This window comes from Microcaecilia unicolor, chromosome 12 (genome assembly GCF_901765095.1).
Source record: "Microcaecilia unicolor chromosome 12, aMicUni1.1, whole genome shotgun sequence".
NCBI lineage: Eukaryota > Metazoa > Chordata > Amphibia > Gymnophiona > Siphonopidae > Microcaecilia > Microcaecilia unicolor.
The window spans coordinates 66,546,336-66,564,599 of NC_044042.1; the positions used below are offsets into that span (position 1 = coordinate 66,546,336).

The 18,264-nt window shown below is 42.9% G+C and overlaps 1 protein-coding gene across 1 annotated transcript in view; it reads right to left on the reverse strand.

Moving 5' to 3' along the window:
• Positions 1 to 6,643: 6,643 nt before the first annotated feature.
• SRCIN1 (SRC kinase signaling inhibitor 1) overlaps positions 6,644 to 18,264 on the reverse strand; it is a 299,672-nt gene continuing 288,051 nt past the window's right edge. The window contains exon 18 of the mRNA XM_030221850.1: positions 6,644 to 8,012. Coding sequence (XP_030077710.1) covers positions 7,878 to 8,012 — 135 coding nt within the window. The 3' untranslated portion in view covers positions 6,644 to 7,877. The remainder of the gene's footprint in view (positions 8,013 to 18,264) is intronic.

Sequence of the window (18,264 nt, forward strand, 5' to 3'; positions counted from 1 at the left end):
ACATCTAATCCTTATAAAATGTGTAGAAAAAGATCATGGAATAACTTGGTTGGATAAATATCCATCCTTTTGTACTTTGAAGGAAATTAATTACCGTACATCAGAGCGTAAAGTATTTAGGATTGCATCAAACAGCAAATACTAGGTAAATTGGTTGTGCCTGTGTTAAACTATATTGATTAAATGATGACAGGAACTGCTGAATGTATCCTAATGGTTTCTTCAGCTGGGTAGTACATTTTTAAAGCAAATAACCAACCACAACCATCAAGAAGCTGCTTGTAGAAAGGCAATGCTTAGGGGCTGGATATAAAAATTGCAAAGCCCTTGAACATCCCTCAGTCAGGATGATTAAAAAGAGAAAGGTATATTGCACCAGCAAGACCATGCTTAGATCAGGCCATCTCTCCAAATTCAATGACTGAGCAAGGAGGAAACTAAACAGGATGACAGCTTTGAAAGAACTATAGACTGATCGTTTTGTGATGTGTCAACAATATCCAAGCACACCACAAATCTGACCTGCATGTTAAGGTGGAAAGAAGAAAGTCATTACTCGAACAGCCCACCCTGAATCCCAGTTGAATGTATAGGAATAATCAGGAGATACTGTAGTCATGTGCACGGCTGGCCCTACAGAGTGGTACACTGCTCCAGCATGCACAAGAGCCTTTTCCTTGCTGGGCTGCTACCACCACATCCCTATTTCCCCTGTTCTGGCCCACAGAAGCACTGTGCATATAACCCAAGCCTGTCAGAGGGGGACAAGACATTGCAGGACTGCATTTACAGGTCTCATGCAATGCTCTATTATTTTAAATCTTAGAGCCCAGTGCAAGAGAAGGTAGAGGGGTGTCAGCAGCAGTACTACTACTACTATTTAACATTTCTAAAGCGCTACTAGGGTTACGCAGTGCTGTACAGTTTAACATAGAAGGACAGTCCCTGCTCAAAGAGCTTACAATCTAAAGGACAAGTGTACAGTCAATCAAGAAGGGGTAGTCAAATTGGGGCAGTCTAGATTTCCTGAAAGGTATAAAGGTTAGGTGCCGAAGGCAACATTGAAGAGGTGGGCTTTGAGCAAGGATTTGAAGATGGGTAGGGAGGGGGCTTGGCGTAAGGGCTCAGGAAGTTTATTCCAGGCATAGGGTGAGGCGAGGCAGAATGGGCGGAGCCTAGAGTTGGCAGTGGTGGAGAAGGGTACTGAGAGGAGGGATTTGTCCTGTGAGCGGAGGTTTTGGGCGGGAACGTAAGGGGAGATGAGGGTAGAGAGGTAGTGAGGGGCTGCAGATTGAGTGCATTTGTAGGTAAGGAGGAGCTTGAACTGTATGCGGTATCTGATCGGAAGCCAGTGAAGTGACCTGAGGAGAGGGGTGATATGAGTATATGGGTTCAGGCGGAATATAAGATGTGCGGCAGAGTTCTGAACTGATTGAAGGGGGGATAGATGGTTAAGTGGGAGGCCAGTGAGGAGTAGGTTGCAGTAGTCAAGGCGAGAGGTAATGAGAGCATGGATTGGAAAAGGAGGGAGGGAGGAGATGCAAGACACAAGGTGGGGCTATGGAGGTGAAGATATGCTAGCAACCTTGGGGGAGGGGAATAGAGAGGAAAGGGAGATGCTGGTAACCTTGAAGGAGGCAGTTGGAGGAAGAGATGCTGGCAAACTGGGGGGGGGGGGGGTGTAGGAAGGGGAAGGGGGAATGCTGACCTACAGGGAAGGGAGAGGGAGAAGTGGTAGGGCCTTCAGCTACTCCTAGGAGGTGGGGTGCATGCTAAAAGTTTGTCTAGGCATCTGACCTCCTTGGGCCAGCCCTGGCCACATGGCAAAAGTCTTATGGTTTGACAAAACTAAAAAATAACTTTCTGACCTGAATGGAAAGTGCTGTGTTTGGGCCAAACCCAATACAGAACATCACCCAGAGAACCCCATTGCTACTGTGCAGCATGGTGCTGGCAGCATCAAACTATTGGGGTATTTCTCATTGGCAGGGGCTGGGGCACTTGTCAGGACAGAAAGGACAATGAATGGAGAAAAGTATAGAAAAATCAAAGAAAATTTGCTGCCCTCCACATGAAAAGCTGAAACTGGGATGGAAGTTCACCTTTCAACATAATGACCAAAGCAATAAGCTAAGACTATAGTGGAATGCCTAAGAAATAAAATGGTAAATGTCCTTGAGTGATCAAAAGTAGTGTGGTTGCTGTGTTACTCCACTTTAAAGGTAATAAACAGAAATAGAACAAAAGGAAGGGACATAAGGTGATATCGTACCTTAACTTAATGCATTTTTTCACAAGCTTTCAAAGACAGAAACTTTTTCAAATCAGGCATGAACAAAAGATGATATAATCAGAATGTACAAAAGTAAAACACGCTGTGTGCTTTGTAGATTGCAGAAAACACTATACCAAGGAGAAATTATGGTTCCAATTTGACATCGGAACAAGCCAAAGGTTTGACAGCTTTAAAGAACTCCAATGATTTAATAATCCTGTGGGCAGACAAAGGTGGAGTGACAGTGGTTCAGATGAAGGGAAATTATATGGAAGAAGCACACAGACATTTATCTGATGCTAACACCTCTAAGAAATGAACTGAAAATCCTGTGCTCCGATTGAAAGAAAGTATCAAAAACATTATATAACCAGTTTTAAAAATAGGTATGTTAACTTTAGAAGAAACATCTTTTTTTGATGGAAAATCAGCCGAAAGCTCCCAAAATATATTTTGTTCTGAAAATTCACAAGAATTTACAGCCACCTCTGGAAAGACCCATAGTATCCACAAAAGACTCTATTTTAGAACCTTTGTCTATATTCTTAGACAAGTTTCTAAGAGTGGAAGTGCCACTGATACCTTCATATTTGAATGACACGATACATTTTTTGAACATCATACAGTCTTTACCAGATTTGTCTGAAGATACTTCATTGGCCACACTAGATGTGATACCTCAATCAGGAGCACTAGAAGTTATTCAAGAAATGTTGGAACAGCGTTTACAACCAGCAGTCATATCTACTTTTTTTCTGATGGAATTAGCTACTCTGGTTATTTATGAAACTTATTTCTGGTGTGGACAAAATTTTTCAACAAACACAGAGGGTGGCCATGGGGGCGACATTAGCCTTATTAGTGGCCGCGCTCTACGTGGCTAAGTTTGAAAAGAACAATCTATATACAGCACCGGAGTTCAAATTTGTAGTTCTATGGAAAAGATTTTTATATGACATATTTTTCCTTTGGAATGGAACCCAATAGACATTGAAGGGGTTTGAACAGTGGATTAATTCTCTGGATTACAATTTGAGGTTTTCTTTGAAATACAGTAGTACCAGAATTGACTTTTTAGACATTTGGGTCATTAGGACCAACAGAGATTGTATACCACCTTATACAGAAAATCAGTTGAACGCAGCACTTTACTTAAATTTGACAGTTATCATCCATTTAAGTTAAAATACAATTTACCAATAAGTAAATTTTTATGACTTTGGAGAATCTGAACCACTTTGAAACATTTTAAGGCACAAGCAACATCATTAGCAAAACGATTCGCGCAATGGGGCTATCCAAAGAAAGCAACAAACAAGCCTACTTGAGGGCATGATTGCACAACATGAATTGTTGTTGCAGAATATAAAAGCTGAATCACAGTATAGAATGATCTGTGTCATTCCAGTATTGGAGATTTGATAGTTCGATCGTTATTGACCCATTGGCACTGTCTTCAAGTATATCCGAGGTTTGAAGTTTTCCCGATTAAAGCCTATAAAAGGGGCAGAACTATTGGTGAAATGTTATCCACACAGAGATACAGGGATGTTTCTTCAAATAACATGGAAGGTTCCCAGGAACCTTGCGGGAGATGCCAATGGTGCCCTTTGATTATGATGGGACCAAAGTAGACTCATACATCTGGACGAACCCTTAAAGCCAGGAGTCATACCTCCTGTAATACAACAAATGTTGTATATTTAATTGAATGCCCATGCAAATTGATATATATTGGATAGAGCAGCCGTCCGATTAAAATTTGTTTGAATGAACACAAATCCAGGATTTTTACTGTAAACCTCCAGGCACCTTTGGAGGCACATACAGTTGCTAAATTATAAAGAGCAATTTTGGATCTTCACGTTAAAAGCAGTGACACCCAATGAGTTAAACAGAGTTAGAATGGAACACACTCATTTAAATTCCATGGGGTCTGATTGGTGGGTTCAATTATCAGCTTGTTTCTATACATAAGGAAGTAATAGACGCTGCCACCATCTTGACGACGGGTTAGTGAGGTTGGCATGTATGGTCTGGGGCAGATTTAGGTAAAAGACGGAGCAGCCGTCTTATTTAAAATTTGTTTGAACGAACACAAATCCAGGATTTTTACTGTAAACCTTCAGGCACCTTTGGTGGCACATACAGTTGCTAAATTATAAAGAGAAATTTTGGATCTTCACGTTAAAAACAGTGACACCCAATGGATTAAACATAGAGTTAGAATGGAACACATTCGTTTAAATCCCAGGGGTCTGATCAGTGGGTTAATTATCAGCTGTTTCTATAAATAAGAAAGTAATAGATGACAATGCCATCTTGACGACATGTTAGTGATGTCGGCATGTATGGTCTGGGGCAGAGTTAGGTAAAAGAAAAAAAATATTTTTTATTAGTTAACTTTATGAATATTTAAGATGCTGATTGTTTATTTTTTTTTCTTCTCAGGTGGTTGATCCTTGATATAGCCTACGGGTGACATGACTCATGTCAAGACTTAAAAATCCCCCCGGAGCCGACATCTTTTTTCAGCTAAGTTTTTTTTGAAGGTTTAAATGCTCATGTTTATAATTTTGAAGCTATGACCAATTGAAACCATCGAGACATTACATTTAGACAAAATTAAAGTTGAAATTCAAAAGATTCCTGTAGACCGGTGATGATCTGGGAGTAGAAATGTGATGGAGAAAAAGTTTTCAAATCCTTTTTCAATCCCACTACTGAGGTCCGTAAAATCCTAATCAATCATTGTCAAAAGCCCAGGTTCATTAATATAATTGCTTCATTGTTTACTAGGGCTTTATAATTCATTTAGATTTTGCCTTTGATTTGTTATCTTATAATTAAACATGTGTACGGTGTGTTGATTCTTGGGAAAAATATTAAACATTTAAAGGTATGGAAGTTTGCTGCATTGCCAAAAAAATGTGAAAAATGTTGAAAGAGGAGTAGACTTTCTATAGCCATTGTATAATCTAGGTTTATAGGAAAAGCAGGAAGCACCAGAAATGGCTGAGATTGGGGTCAGCCAAAACTAGTCCCAAATATCCTGCTGGTCATAAGAAATGCCAGAAGGTAGGAGACCCCATTCACCAGCCTTTTCTTAAACAGTAAAGATAAATTGATCCTTACTGTATTTTGGATGTTCATCTTTTTCTGGATTTGTTCACTGCTCATCCTCTTCCCTAGCTCCTTATAACGACTGTCAATTTATTACACAAAGAAATAAACTGGTCAGAAAACAGTATTTCAGAGCTGTCCCCATCCTTTCTGTACTACTCTCCCCCATGCACATGGTGATATGAAAGGTGGGAAGAAGGCAGACCTGAGGGCTACTACGATACATAGAAAGTTATGAAAGCAGCTAGGCCTGGCATTAGGTTAAAGGTCAGGTTATGTCCAGGCCTAAGTTTATGGCACCTTGACAGACTGCCCTTTTCTTTAAATACCCCCACATTTAAAAATGCAACAAACACAAACACATTCCTACACATAGGAGACATGAAAACATCTTTTAATATTTTTATATATATATACTTATATCACATATACTTTATATATATATATATATAATATGTATATTTCTTTTAAAACAATATAAAAACTGTTAAAGACACTTCACTTAAATGTAAAGATCTGCTTTGCAATCTAAAGTCATTGCATCAAGATTTTTTTTCTTCATTTTCATAAAAGCCCATCTCTGTACAAAATGATTTACAAAATGAAAAACCAAGAAAAATAAAACAAAACCAGAGGCAATTCAATCTCTTACATTATCACATCCTGTTTCTCATGCTCTTTAACAAGCTATGCATTACCACACACATATGGATACACACACGCACACATTGTCTGTGCTTATCTTTGTTCACTGCTAGAACAGGATTCCCCCACAACAGAACAGAAATGTGCTGTACGTATTCTAATGGGGGATGTAATCTTTTCATTATATATAAATTAAATGCCCCTCTTAAGGCTTCTAACTGACTTTATAACCCTTTGGGATTTAACCATCATCTTGTTCCTCTATTCTTGCCACCTCCCTTCTCATAGGGGTTAGTAGATATAAAGGCTTAGACAATGTTCATTCACACGTTTGAGGGCATTGTATGTTGTTAGTCATTAACTCTCTTATTCTATAATATTGTGCGCAAAATTTTACACGTAGTGTGCAAAACTACACATGCAGTTATGAGCATAACTTAATTGACAAATTAGCTGTTCATTGGCACTAACAACCAATAATTGGTGATGACTGAGTTAATCAGTACTAATTTGCAATTATGCGTGTAAACCCAGGCCCACCCGTAGCTACGCCACTGGCCGACTTGCTCTACTATTCTATAACAGCATTTACATGTGTAGTTGCAGCATCCCAGTGCCTAACTTTAGAAAACCTGTAGAGAATTACCCCCTAAGCCTTCAGGAACCCACCCCCAGGAGAATTCCAATCGTGAGGATGATACTGCTGCCTATATTATTCAAGGATCTATAGGTACAGGCTAATCTCAGGGAAAATTCAGACCCTGAAAATTCGAAGGGTTGATTTATAGTCTCAAGATTTATATAGTAACCAAACATTGTAACCATCTCCTGTGAACTAGACACACTATGTATTGCTTATAAATAGGCAATTTAATATTTATTATTCTAGGTTATACTAAAATTGTCACCTTACAATCTAAGCTGACTTTTTAAAATCACAATACCTTGGTAAAGAATACCCTATGTCCAAACATTCTCAGATCCACTGATTTCACTCATTCTTCACTGAATGGGTTACATATCCTTCTATACCACTTATCCCTTACCACTTCCACTACTTTTCTCTTTCTTTCACTGTTACCTTAATTTTAAAGTGCAAAACTAGCAAAATAATTTTATGGAAAACTTAAGTTTGGTTAAAAAAATCAGTACTTAACATAATCTTTCCCTTTCTTTATAGTGTGTCTCTTTGTGCGATTGTGCTTCCTTCAATATTAAGGGGCAGCCAACTCAATGAGCCCTCTCTGCCCTTATTCTCCACACTTGAATCCAGTCTTTGGATTATTTCAGACAGTGCTTATTGCTCACATCACGACCTAACCCAGCCTCAGCAAAAGAAACAAAATATATAAAAAGCACGGTGCTCCGCATGAGCAATGAAGACTTGGCTATAAGAGAATGAAGTACAGTCCTAGTCTCAAGTCTCTTGAAAGTTAATTATAGCTGTAAGAAAAGCAGTGGTGCTAACAGTCAGGCCCATGGATTCATGATGTATCTTCAGTATTCCTCAGTCTCTATTGTTTTCTGTTTCTCTCACCAGATTCATGGAGTCTTGCTGCACATTATGACATGACATCCATGTTGCTTGAAGGCTGTGAAACAGGTGGGTCAATTTCCTAATGCTTTTAAAAGTCAGGGTGAAAAAAAAAGGTTTAAAGATGTGAAACAGAGGTGGCTGGTTAGCCATATTTTGAGCAGGAAGTGGGATAAGCAAGTAAGTCATTTTGGATGGGATACCCCGGTAATCTTTGAAGGAGCCTCAGAAAGTCTGTCCAAAGGGAGAACAAGAGGAAAATGAGGCCTTAGCAGTTGAATGCGAAGTAAGCAAGCAGATTTAGAATGAAATGGAGGAGTTCCTTGTACCAAAGGAAGTCAATACAGGGATGGATGTTCTAGCAGAAGCAGGTTTCTCTGTGCCTGAGTTAGAAGTCTCATTCACCCCACTAGCCTCTTTAGAAGTTCTAGCAGCCTAAAAAGAAAAGCAGATTCAAGAGGAGGTGGCAAAGAAGCAGGGGATAACATCAAACAATTTTAAACAAAGAGCTGATCAAAAGCAGCACAAATTAGGCCTGAGGTTAAATAGGTGGAACAAGGTCCCTAATACACACACAGTATAGAGAGAAAGAGACACACATAGGCAGGTAAAAGAAGAGAGGAGAGACAGGTGGGATGAGGAAGGTGAAGAATTGAAATGTTAAACTTGGGCATGCTTTTCAATGCATCAATAAGTAATAGTGTTACCAACTGATTTGGGAAATATATAGCAGAGATGCTGTGTATCAGAAATACATCTCAGCAAAGAAAGGGTGGAACTGTAACAGACACCTGACCATTTGATTTAGAACTCAAAGCCTGTTCTTTCCTATACCTTTAAATGAGGTAAGATAAACAATGCAATCATTATTTTAATGACTCACTCAATTGTAACATTTGCCACAAGTTTCAAGTGGAGCATGAAATGTAAGCCTGCCTCTCAGCATTCAGACTGGACTCCTAAAAGAATACCAAATTTCCATGCTGGGTCAGACCAATTGTCCATCAAGCCCGGCTTCCTGTCTCTGACAGCAGCAAATCCAGCTTGCTTGCCAGAAATGGCTCTTGTAGGGTTGCCAACTAGATCCAGATTTGCCTGACAGGGTTGATCCTGTCCTGGGCTTACCCCATTGCACGGAGAGACTTGTGGTTCTGATTTCCCCATTGGATTCTCTAAGAAAAGCAAGGCTACAAGTCCCTGCATCAGTAGCGTAGCCACAGGTGGGCCTGGGTGGACCAGGGCCCACCCACTTTGGACTCAGGCCCACCTAAAATTGTGACACTCTTGCTGTGGGGCTGGTGGGGATTTCCAAACCTTTCTTTCCTTGGGTAGCCCTCGCTCTTCCAAATGTCAGCCAGCAGCACTTGCCTTGAGCTGAGGCTGAGACTAGCCCTTCTGCACATGCTCAGTTTTCATACGTGCAAAAGCACTGAGCATGTATGGCCTGCTGGCAGCAGCATCAGTTTGAGACAAGTGCTGCTGGCTGCTGTCTGGAAGAGTGATGGCTCCTCGAAGAGGAGGAAATCTTCAGCTGACAGGGTTTGGGGATCCTCGCCAGCTCAAGTATTTAATATTTGGGGTTTGTGGGCAGGGAGGGGTGGAGAGAGGAGCAAACTGGAGGGGGGCGGGGGTGAATTCCATGCCCACTCAACTTGGGCTCAGGCCCACCTAAAATTGGCCATCTGGCTACGCCCCTGCCCTGCATGCATTGAGGTAAGCCCAGAACTGGATCAACCCAGTCAGGCGAATCTGGATTTCGTTAGCAACCCTACTTACACGCCTTAGGTGATCATCTGTCTGCCTATGAGCTTGCTGTGGACAGTAGAGGAATAGAGCCACAGCCCTGGGTATTATCCCTGCCAGTATGGTTCTAGATTTTCTCTTCTCAAAGCTCAGGAGAACCTGCTGTTACACTCCTGAGCATGAACAGCAGCTGCTGTACCATCAACCATGCTTGGTTTCTACAGTCTTTTCCAAAGTTCATGAGATAGTGGTGGGGAAGGAGGGCAGGATGTGTGATTCCATTCTCCTGATGTCCATGGAAAACACCTATTATAGGTAAACAATCTTGCCTTCTCCATGGACAAGTAGGGGGGAATTTGGGCAACAGAGCTGGGTGGTTCCAAAGCAGAGGGTTGCTGGTTTTGAGGCTAAATGACCCAGAGTGATATTAAGGGTGGAATCATGCAAAAAGATTTCTTAAAATGTACTGTCCACAAACTGTATCACTGCCTGAAGATACATCCAAGCAGTAGTATCTTATGAATGTGTGGACAGATGACTGCTTTGCCACTCTACAGATGTCAAGAATTGATGCAGTGGTGAGATGAGCCACTATTACTGATTTAGAATGGAGTTTATGGATGGTGACTTGCCCAAATAGAGGCTCTCCTGCCCAAAGATAACAAAATTCTATGCAATTCATAAGAAAGGGATTGCTTGGATTGTTGAGACTGTAGGAAACAACTGTGAATCTTTCCTAAATGACTGAATAGCATTTAGATAGTAAAGCAAAGAACTCTTTTGCAATCCATGGTGTGAAGCATACATTCTGCTGGGTGGGGAACGTGGGTATTGGGAAAAAAAAATTGGTAGGACGACAGTCTGAGGTGGATGTCTTAAATCACCTTAGGGATGAAGGTGGTGTGTGTTTGTAGTAGTACTTGATTGTGGAAAACTTTGTAAGTGCTTGGAATTTATGCACTCACCTGGCCAAGGTAACTGCTATCAGAAAGAGGACTTCCCAAGAAAGTGTTGGGAGTATTGCTGCTGCCATGAGCTCAGATGGTGGATAGAGAGCTGAGTGGGGCCAATGTTAAGGTCCCATTTGGTCTGGGTGGAGGAAGACGAATAGGCCTTGGTGTGTAGGAGACTTTAGATGTGTCTAGTAACCAAAGGATAGTAAGATTGTTTTTGTCATAAGCTGTGAATGCAGATAAGTGAAAATGTATAGAAGTGGTTAGTAAACTGGAATTAGAGAGATGCAGAACACAGTCCAAAATGTGGGTACTGGACATGTCACAGGACGGCAGGCACACTGATATGCAGTACTTAGCATATAGAACAGAATGACTTATGGGCAGTTGATTTTCTGGTGGCTAGAAGTATATGTCAAACTTCCTGTGACACTGGAATGGAAGATACTACTCGGTTCTCACTTTCTATGCAGATGCACACCTTGTTAAGTCACGAGTGTGTGATATTAGTTGCCAGAGGCAAGCCTTTAATTTTGAGTACCCTGATCTCCCCCTCTTCTGCAATCCAGCATCCTTCTGTCCCCTCTCATGGATCAGCAATCCCCCCTCTCTCTTCTCTTTCCCATCCCACTGCATCTCTGCAGTTCAGTCTCACTCCCACAGCCCACCATCTTCTCTTTCTCCTTTCCTGTCCCTTCTGCAGCAAGAACTAGCAGGCAAGTCAGCAGCTAAACAAAGAAGCACAGGGCCTCAGCAAATGTGCACGCAGAAGGCTGCCATGTCCCTGCCCACTCCATAACAGGAAATTTGTGGCAGAGTGGGTGAAGACACAGCAGGCCTTCAGTGTGTGCATCTGCTAATTGGGAGGGGAGATTTAATACTTGCCTGGGCTGCCTTCTATTTTACTACCCCAAAATCTCAGCATTTTAGGCAATCGCCTGGGGACACAATTCTAGATTGTTGTTGGGGCAGAGTCACCAGCCATAGAAACCAGGACCAGGAGGCAGCCACAAGGATTATTTGAGCTTGGTCCTATAGAATCTTGTGAACTATTCAGGAACAAAGGGGAGTCAGTGGAAAGGCATAGAGGAGGCCTTGAGATCAATAAATTATGATGGCATTGTGTGAAATTCTGTGGTTGGATAGTTTTCTGGAGCAAAGAAGTACACACCTGTGGTTCTGCTTGAGTGCAATGTGGTCTATCAGTGGAGCACCCCATGTTTCAAACAGCTGTTGGGCTACTCGATGGGCTAGAGCCCATTCATAGGGATAAACAATGGCCAAGTCTGTCTGCCAGCTGATTTTGGATTTCCAGTAGGTAGGCTGTCTATAGTATCACTTGCAGGGAGATAGCAAAGATCCATATTTTGATGGCTTCATGATAGAGAGCCAACAAACCCGATTTCCCCCAACCCCACAGTCTATTTAAAACATAGCCATTTTATTGTGTGAATCAAATGACTTTCCCCTCAAGCCATTGGCAAAATGTTGCAATTGCATGAAAAATAGCCTGAAGCTTTGATAGGCTGATGTGCATTCTTTTCTCATGATCCACCCAAGAGCTTTGAGTTCATAATTACAAAAGATGTACTTTAGTGTACCTTTAGTGAATACTCTAGTGGATCCTCCTCTACTTCTATCCCACTGTCAGTTGGTGTACCTCAGGGATTTGTCCTGGGACCTCTTCTTTTCTCCATCTATACTTCTTCTATTGGTACTCTGATCTCATCCCATGGTTTTCAGTATCATCTTTACGCTGACGACTCCCAGATCTACCTCTCCACACCAGAAATCTCAGCTGAAAATCCAGGCCAAAGTATAAGCCTACCTGTCTGACATTGCTGCCTGGATGTCTCAGTGCCATCTGAAAAACTAAACATGACCAAGACTGAGCTTCTTATCTTTTCCCCTAAACCAACCTCTCCTCCTCCCCCATTCTCTATTTCTGTGGCTAACACTCTCGTCCTTCCTGTCTCATCAGCTCGTAACCTTGGGGTCATCTTAGACTCCTCCCTCTCCTTCTCTGCACATATTCAGCAGACTGCTAAAACCTGTCGTTTCTTTCTCTATAATATCACCAAAATTTGCCCTTTCCTTTCTGAGCGCACTACCAGAACCCTCACCCTTGCTCTTATCACCTCTCGCTTAGACTATTGCAACTTGCTTCTCACAGGTCTCCCACTTAGCTATCTTCTCTCCTCTTCAAAATTCTGCTGCATGACTAATATTCCGCCAGTGTTGTTATGCTCATATTAGCCCTCTCCTCAAGTCACTTCACTGGCTTCCTATCCGTTTCCGCATACAGTTCAAACTCCTCTTATTGACCTATAAGCGCATTCACTCTGCAGTTCCTCAGTACCTCTCCACTCTCATCTCTCCCTACATTCCTCCCCAGGAACTCCGTTCACTGGGTAAATCTCTCTTCACTCTTCTCCTCCACCGCTAACTCCAGACTCCGTTTCTTTTATCTTGCTGCACCATATGCCTGGAATAGACTTCCTGAGCCAGTACGTCAAGCTCCATCTCTGGCCGTCTTCAAATCTAAGCTAAAAGCCCACCTTTTTGATGCTGCTTTTAACTCCTAACCCTTGTTCACTTGTTCAGAACCCTTATTCTATCATCCTCACTTTAATATTCCCTTATCTCTTTTGTCCTGTTTGTCTGTCCTAATTAGATTGTAAGCTCTGTCGAGCAGGGGCTGTCTCTTCATGTTCAAGTGCACAGCATTGCGTATGTCTAGTAGCGCTTTAGAAATGATAAGTAGTAGTAGCTAGAAATGTTAAGTAGTAGTAGTAGTATGTACTCCCCCCCCTCACTCCCCCCACTTCATCCTGCTGTGAATGTATCTGTCATTATTCCACTCCAGGATTGCTTATTGCTAGTCTCAAACTGGCTCAGTGACCACAAATTAGTTTTAAATAAGCAAAACACTGTGGCCTGCTGGTTCACTAGTGGGCTATCTGTTCCAGTTGCTTCTCTTAATCTTTTTTGGCATTCCTATGCACCCGAGTGCATTGTTCTGTTATTCAGGAGTCATCTTGGATTCACTCCTCACATTTTCACCATAAATTTCCAGTCTATGTAAAACTAGTTTTCTTGTTCTTCATCTGCTGTGCTCTGTCTGAAAATACTTTGACCAAGCAACTTTTTACTCCCTGGTTCTGTCATCAATTGCAAGACTGGATTACTGTAATATAAAATACTTAGGTTGTTCTCGGTCTAATCTGAAAAAAACACCATTCAATACAGAACACTGCCATTAAACTTATCTGCCATGCACATAAATTTGATCACGTCTCTCTCTGTTGCATAAATTACATTCACTGTCAATCGAATGAGATATCAGATTTAAGCTACTAACCATTGCATTGAAGGTACAGAGAATTGGATTTGCCGATTACCTTCCTACACTGACTATTCCTTACTCCCCCATCCACCTACTTGGCTCTATTAACGACCACCGACTAGTTATCCCTAATCTGAAAGCTGCCCAACTCGAATCTACCTGCCATCATGCTTTCTTTTTCATGGCCCCTTTCTTCTGGAATTCCCTCCCTCTTTCCACAAAGTCTGAACTGTCTTTAAAAACTTTTTAAAACAGCATTGAAAACATGGCTTTTTAAACAAGCTTTTCTTCTAGATGCTTAAGAGGTGGAAGCAGGGGCGGCCCAACATAATCTGCCACCCGAGGCAGGGATGAGATGCTGCCCGCCCTTTTCCCTGGTCTAGCATAGCTCCCCTTCCCTGCGTTTACCTTATTTTTTTTCCAAAATGCGGCAGCGATTCTCATAGGCTGCCCTGCTGCCTGCACCGGCCTCTTTGCTACTGAGGAAACAAGAAGCGGGCAGTAGTGGGAGAAGAAGCCAGTGCCAGGGCAGCCTAAGGTAATTGCTGTTGCTTCCACTGCTGCCTGGTGGAGTTGGATTCTAGACCCAGAATAGATATTAATGAACTAACTGACCAAACCAACTGTCACGTCGGGAGTCTTGCTCTAAATAGTAAGATGTGAATGTATGGACTGATGACCACGTTGCAGCTCTGCAAATTTCGTCTATTGAGACTGACCTCAAATAGGCTATTGACACAGTCATGGCTCAGAAATTATGAGCCATGACATGACCCTGATGAGTTAGCCTGGCTTGGGTATAAGGAGATGCAGTCTACTAGCCAACTGGACAAAGTGCATTTACTGACAGCTGCTTCCATTATGTTAGGGTCAAAAGAAACAAAAAGCTGGGTGGACTGTCTATGGGTTTTTAGTCTGCTCCAGATAGAAGGCCAAGGCTCCCTACAGTCCAAGGTATGCAGTATGCTTTGTTGAGATGGGCACAGAAGTTTGGTAAGAATGTTGGCAGCAGGGCTGGTCTTAGCAATTGTGAGGCCCTGTGCAGACCAGTTCAGTAGGCCCCCCCTGCACCTATGGCCACCCCCTACCCACGCCCACCATAAGCCAGAATTTATCAGTTTAAAAGGAGGTTTAGAGCTCTCGGAACCCCACCTCACTCCATAACTAGATGTGTATCCATCATGTTTCAGTAGAGAGTGGCAGACAGTGGCAACGATTTTCATATTCCGTCAGCTGCCAAGCCCAGAGCCTCCTCGCTGCTGCATCCTGCCCTTGCGGAAGCAGGAAGTGACATCATAAAGAGGTGGGACGCAGCAACAAGGAGGCTCTGGGTTCGGCAGCTGACGGGATATGAAAATCGCTGCCGCTGCCAGATGCTCTCTACTGAAATGTGGATGCACATTAAGGTATGGAGCAGGGAGGTGTTCTGAGACAGGAGGACAGACGTGCCAGAGATGTGGGGCCCCTAGGAGCATGAGGCCCTGTGCAAACGCCCCTGTCGCCCACTGGCCCTGGTTGGCAGAACTGACTGGTTGAGATGGAATTCCGATATGACCTTAGGAAGGAATTTTGTATGTGCATGAAGAACTACTCTGTATTGATGAAATCTTGTATAAGGTGGATCAGCTACTAGAGTCTGGAGCTCACTGGCCCTGCAGGCTGAAAAGACCGCCACCAAGAATAAAACCTTCTAGATCAAAAATTTCAGGTGGCAGGTATCAAGGGGCTCAAATAGAGATTTCACCAGCTGGGAGATCCCATGATACCGTGGGAGGTCTGATAGGAGGCTTGAACAGCAGTAACCTCTCATAAACCGAACAATAAAGGCTGTAGAGAGATGGGCTTACCTTCTGCATGCTGAGGTAAATCCTAAGACCAGACTCTGATAAGCGTAAAAGGTACTCAAGCAGTTTTGTGTAGGAAAAGAAAAGTGATCTAGGGTCTTGCCCTCCCACCAGACAGCAAACTTCTTGCATTTAAAATGATATGACCTCTTAGTGGAAACTTGTTTGGAGGCAAGAAGACACAGAAAAAACCTCATGCAAGTAGAGAGAGTCAACACTAACCTCTTAACATCCAAGTTATGAGGGCCAGGGTCTGGAGGCTGGGATGTAGAAGTGACCCCTCATTTTCGGTGATAAGGGTCAGAAATCAGTCCAGTCTCCCTGGAGCTTTGGAAGCCAACTCTAGAAGTAGAGGGAACCATATCTGTCTTGGCCAATCAGGCGTGATGACAGTTATGGTCCCTCTGTCTTGCTCGAGTTTCAGCAGAAGTATGGGAGGAGAAAGGCATCCAAGGCTAGTCTGCCATGTGATCAGTCTGGAACAGTACTGAGGTCCTTATTGTTCAGATGAGTGGCAAAGAGATCCACCAAGAGGGTTCCACAATCTTGGAAGATTTTTCGGGCTACACCCATAATAAGAGATCACTTGTCTGGTTGCATTACCCTGCTCAGACTGTCTACCAGACAGTCTGAGCAGGGTATTTTGTTTTTCCTGACAGGTAAGTGGCCCTGAGCACTATGTTGTGCTGAAACGCCCATGTTCCTAATCCAAGTGCTTCCTTACACAGGAGGTATGAACCAATGCCTCCCTGCTTGTTGATAAAGTATATTGCACGCTTATCATCTGTCTGCATTAGTACAATTTTGTGTATTAGCCGATCTCTGAAAGCCTTTAGAGTGTTCCACACTGCTCCAGGATGTTGATGTGCAACTGGGTCTCCTGGGAGGACCACTAACCTTGAGTGTGAGGCCTATCTACATGAGCTCCCCATCCCAGGTTAGATGCATCTGTCATCAATGTCTTATCAGGTTGAAGAATTTGAATAGGAAGTCCTTGCCTCAAATTGGACTGAATCATCCAGTACAAGAGAGATTCCTGCAATGCGGGAGTGATGTCTATGACATCTGCTGGGTTCCCCAAAGCCTGTGACTACTAGAATCTAGGGTCTACTGGGCTGGTCTCAAGTGGAGACATGCCATGGGTGTCACATGGACAGTGGAGGCTATGTGCCCAACAATCTTAGCATCTACCAAGCTGTGACTTGCTGGCTCTGGTGAAGCTGCAGCGCAATGCAGATTATTGTGTCTGTGCACCGGTCTGGGAGATAGACCCAGGCCTGAACCATACCTAGAAAGGCTCCTATGAATTCCAATCTTTGAACAGGGAATAGGTGGGACTTTGTGTAGATGACAAAGAACCCTAGTAGCTCCAGCACCCGAATAATTCAGGACAAAGATTCCTGAGCTCCTTCCTTTGTCGTGCTCTTGACCAACCAATTGTCCAGGTAGGGAAACATATGAACTCCCAGTCTGCATAGCAACGCTGCAGCTATTGCAAGACATTTTGTAAAAACTCAGGGAGCCAATGCGAGGCCAAAAGGCAGAATGCGGTACTGGTAGTGATATTTTCCTACTTTGAATCTGAGATATTTCCTGTGGCTGAAAAGTATCTAATTGTGGTTATAAGCATCCTTCAAGTCCAGAGAGCATAGCCAATTGTTTTCCTGAATCATGAGGATTAAAGATGTCTAGGGAAACCCTCCTGAACATTTCTTTGGCCAGATACTTTGTTCAGGGCTCTTAGGTCTAAGATGAGACGGAATCCTCCTCTCTTTTTGGGGGCCAGAAGTACTTGAAGTAAAATCCCTTCCCTTTCTTCCTTGGTGGAACGGGTTCAACTGTCTTGGCCTTCAAAATGGAAGACAGCTCTTCCACAAACAATTCTTGGTGCTGAGAGCTTCATTTTGATTCTCTCAGTGGGGTGGGAGTGGGGGTGCAATTTGAAAGGAGTCTTTACAAAAGAAGGGCGGAAACCATGTGGACTATTTTGAGAACCCACTGGTCTAAAACTATAAGGGGCCACCTTTCCTGCAAAAAAAATTCAAACTCCTTCTTGCTGGCAGGCTATCTAACATGGTTACTTTTACTGTGGCTATACTTTCTTGGAGCCAGTCAAAAGTTCATCCCTGCTTTGCCTGGGGAGCTGGTTGGGAATTTTGAGCCCTCTGCTGCCTCAGGAGGTAGGAGGACCCCTATGCCTTTGCGAATAAAGGGTCTCCTTTAACCTGCACCTGAATACCTCCTGGAAGAGGAAGTTTCAGCAGGAGTGGGCCAGGATAGTGACTTGATGGTATCAGCATGCTTCTTGATGAGGTCAGTGATCTCCTTCACCTTGGCACAGAAATGGTTATCACCTGTGTGTTTTAGGTGGAAGCTGAAAATTTGTGCTTTGTCTCATTTGTGTCTCTCTTGAACAGGAGTTGCCCCTCCTTCCAAACCCCCTCCCCAGTGTATTGCCCCCTTCTTCCTGTATGCCTAAGCCTATCTTACAATCCTTGGTGGTCTAGGGGTGTAATTGGGGAAGAAGTGATCCCCAGTTATGCCTGCCCATTCCGGTTCTGCTATCAAAATGGCTGCTGTGACTGGGGAATCAAGCCTGCTCTTACAATTGCAGTACCAAAAAAAAAGAATATAGAGAGGGCACCCTGGTTTGGATATTATGGGTTTAGCAGAGGGATGCAGACTGAAAGATCTGACAATCACTAGTTCACATTTAGACAACCAAACTTGAGTTTTCAGTTTCTGTTTTGGCTTTGGCCACAACCAAGTGATGAGTTTCAGCTCTAGTTTTGGTTTTGGAC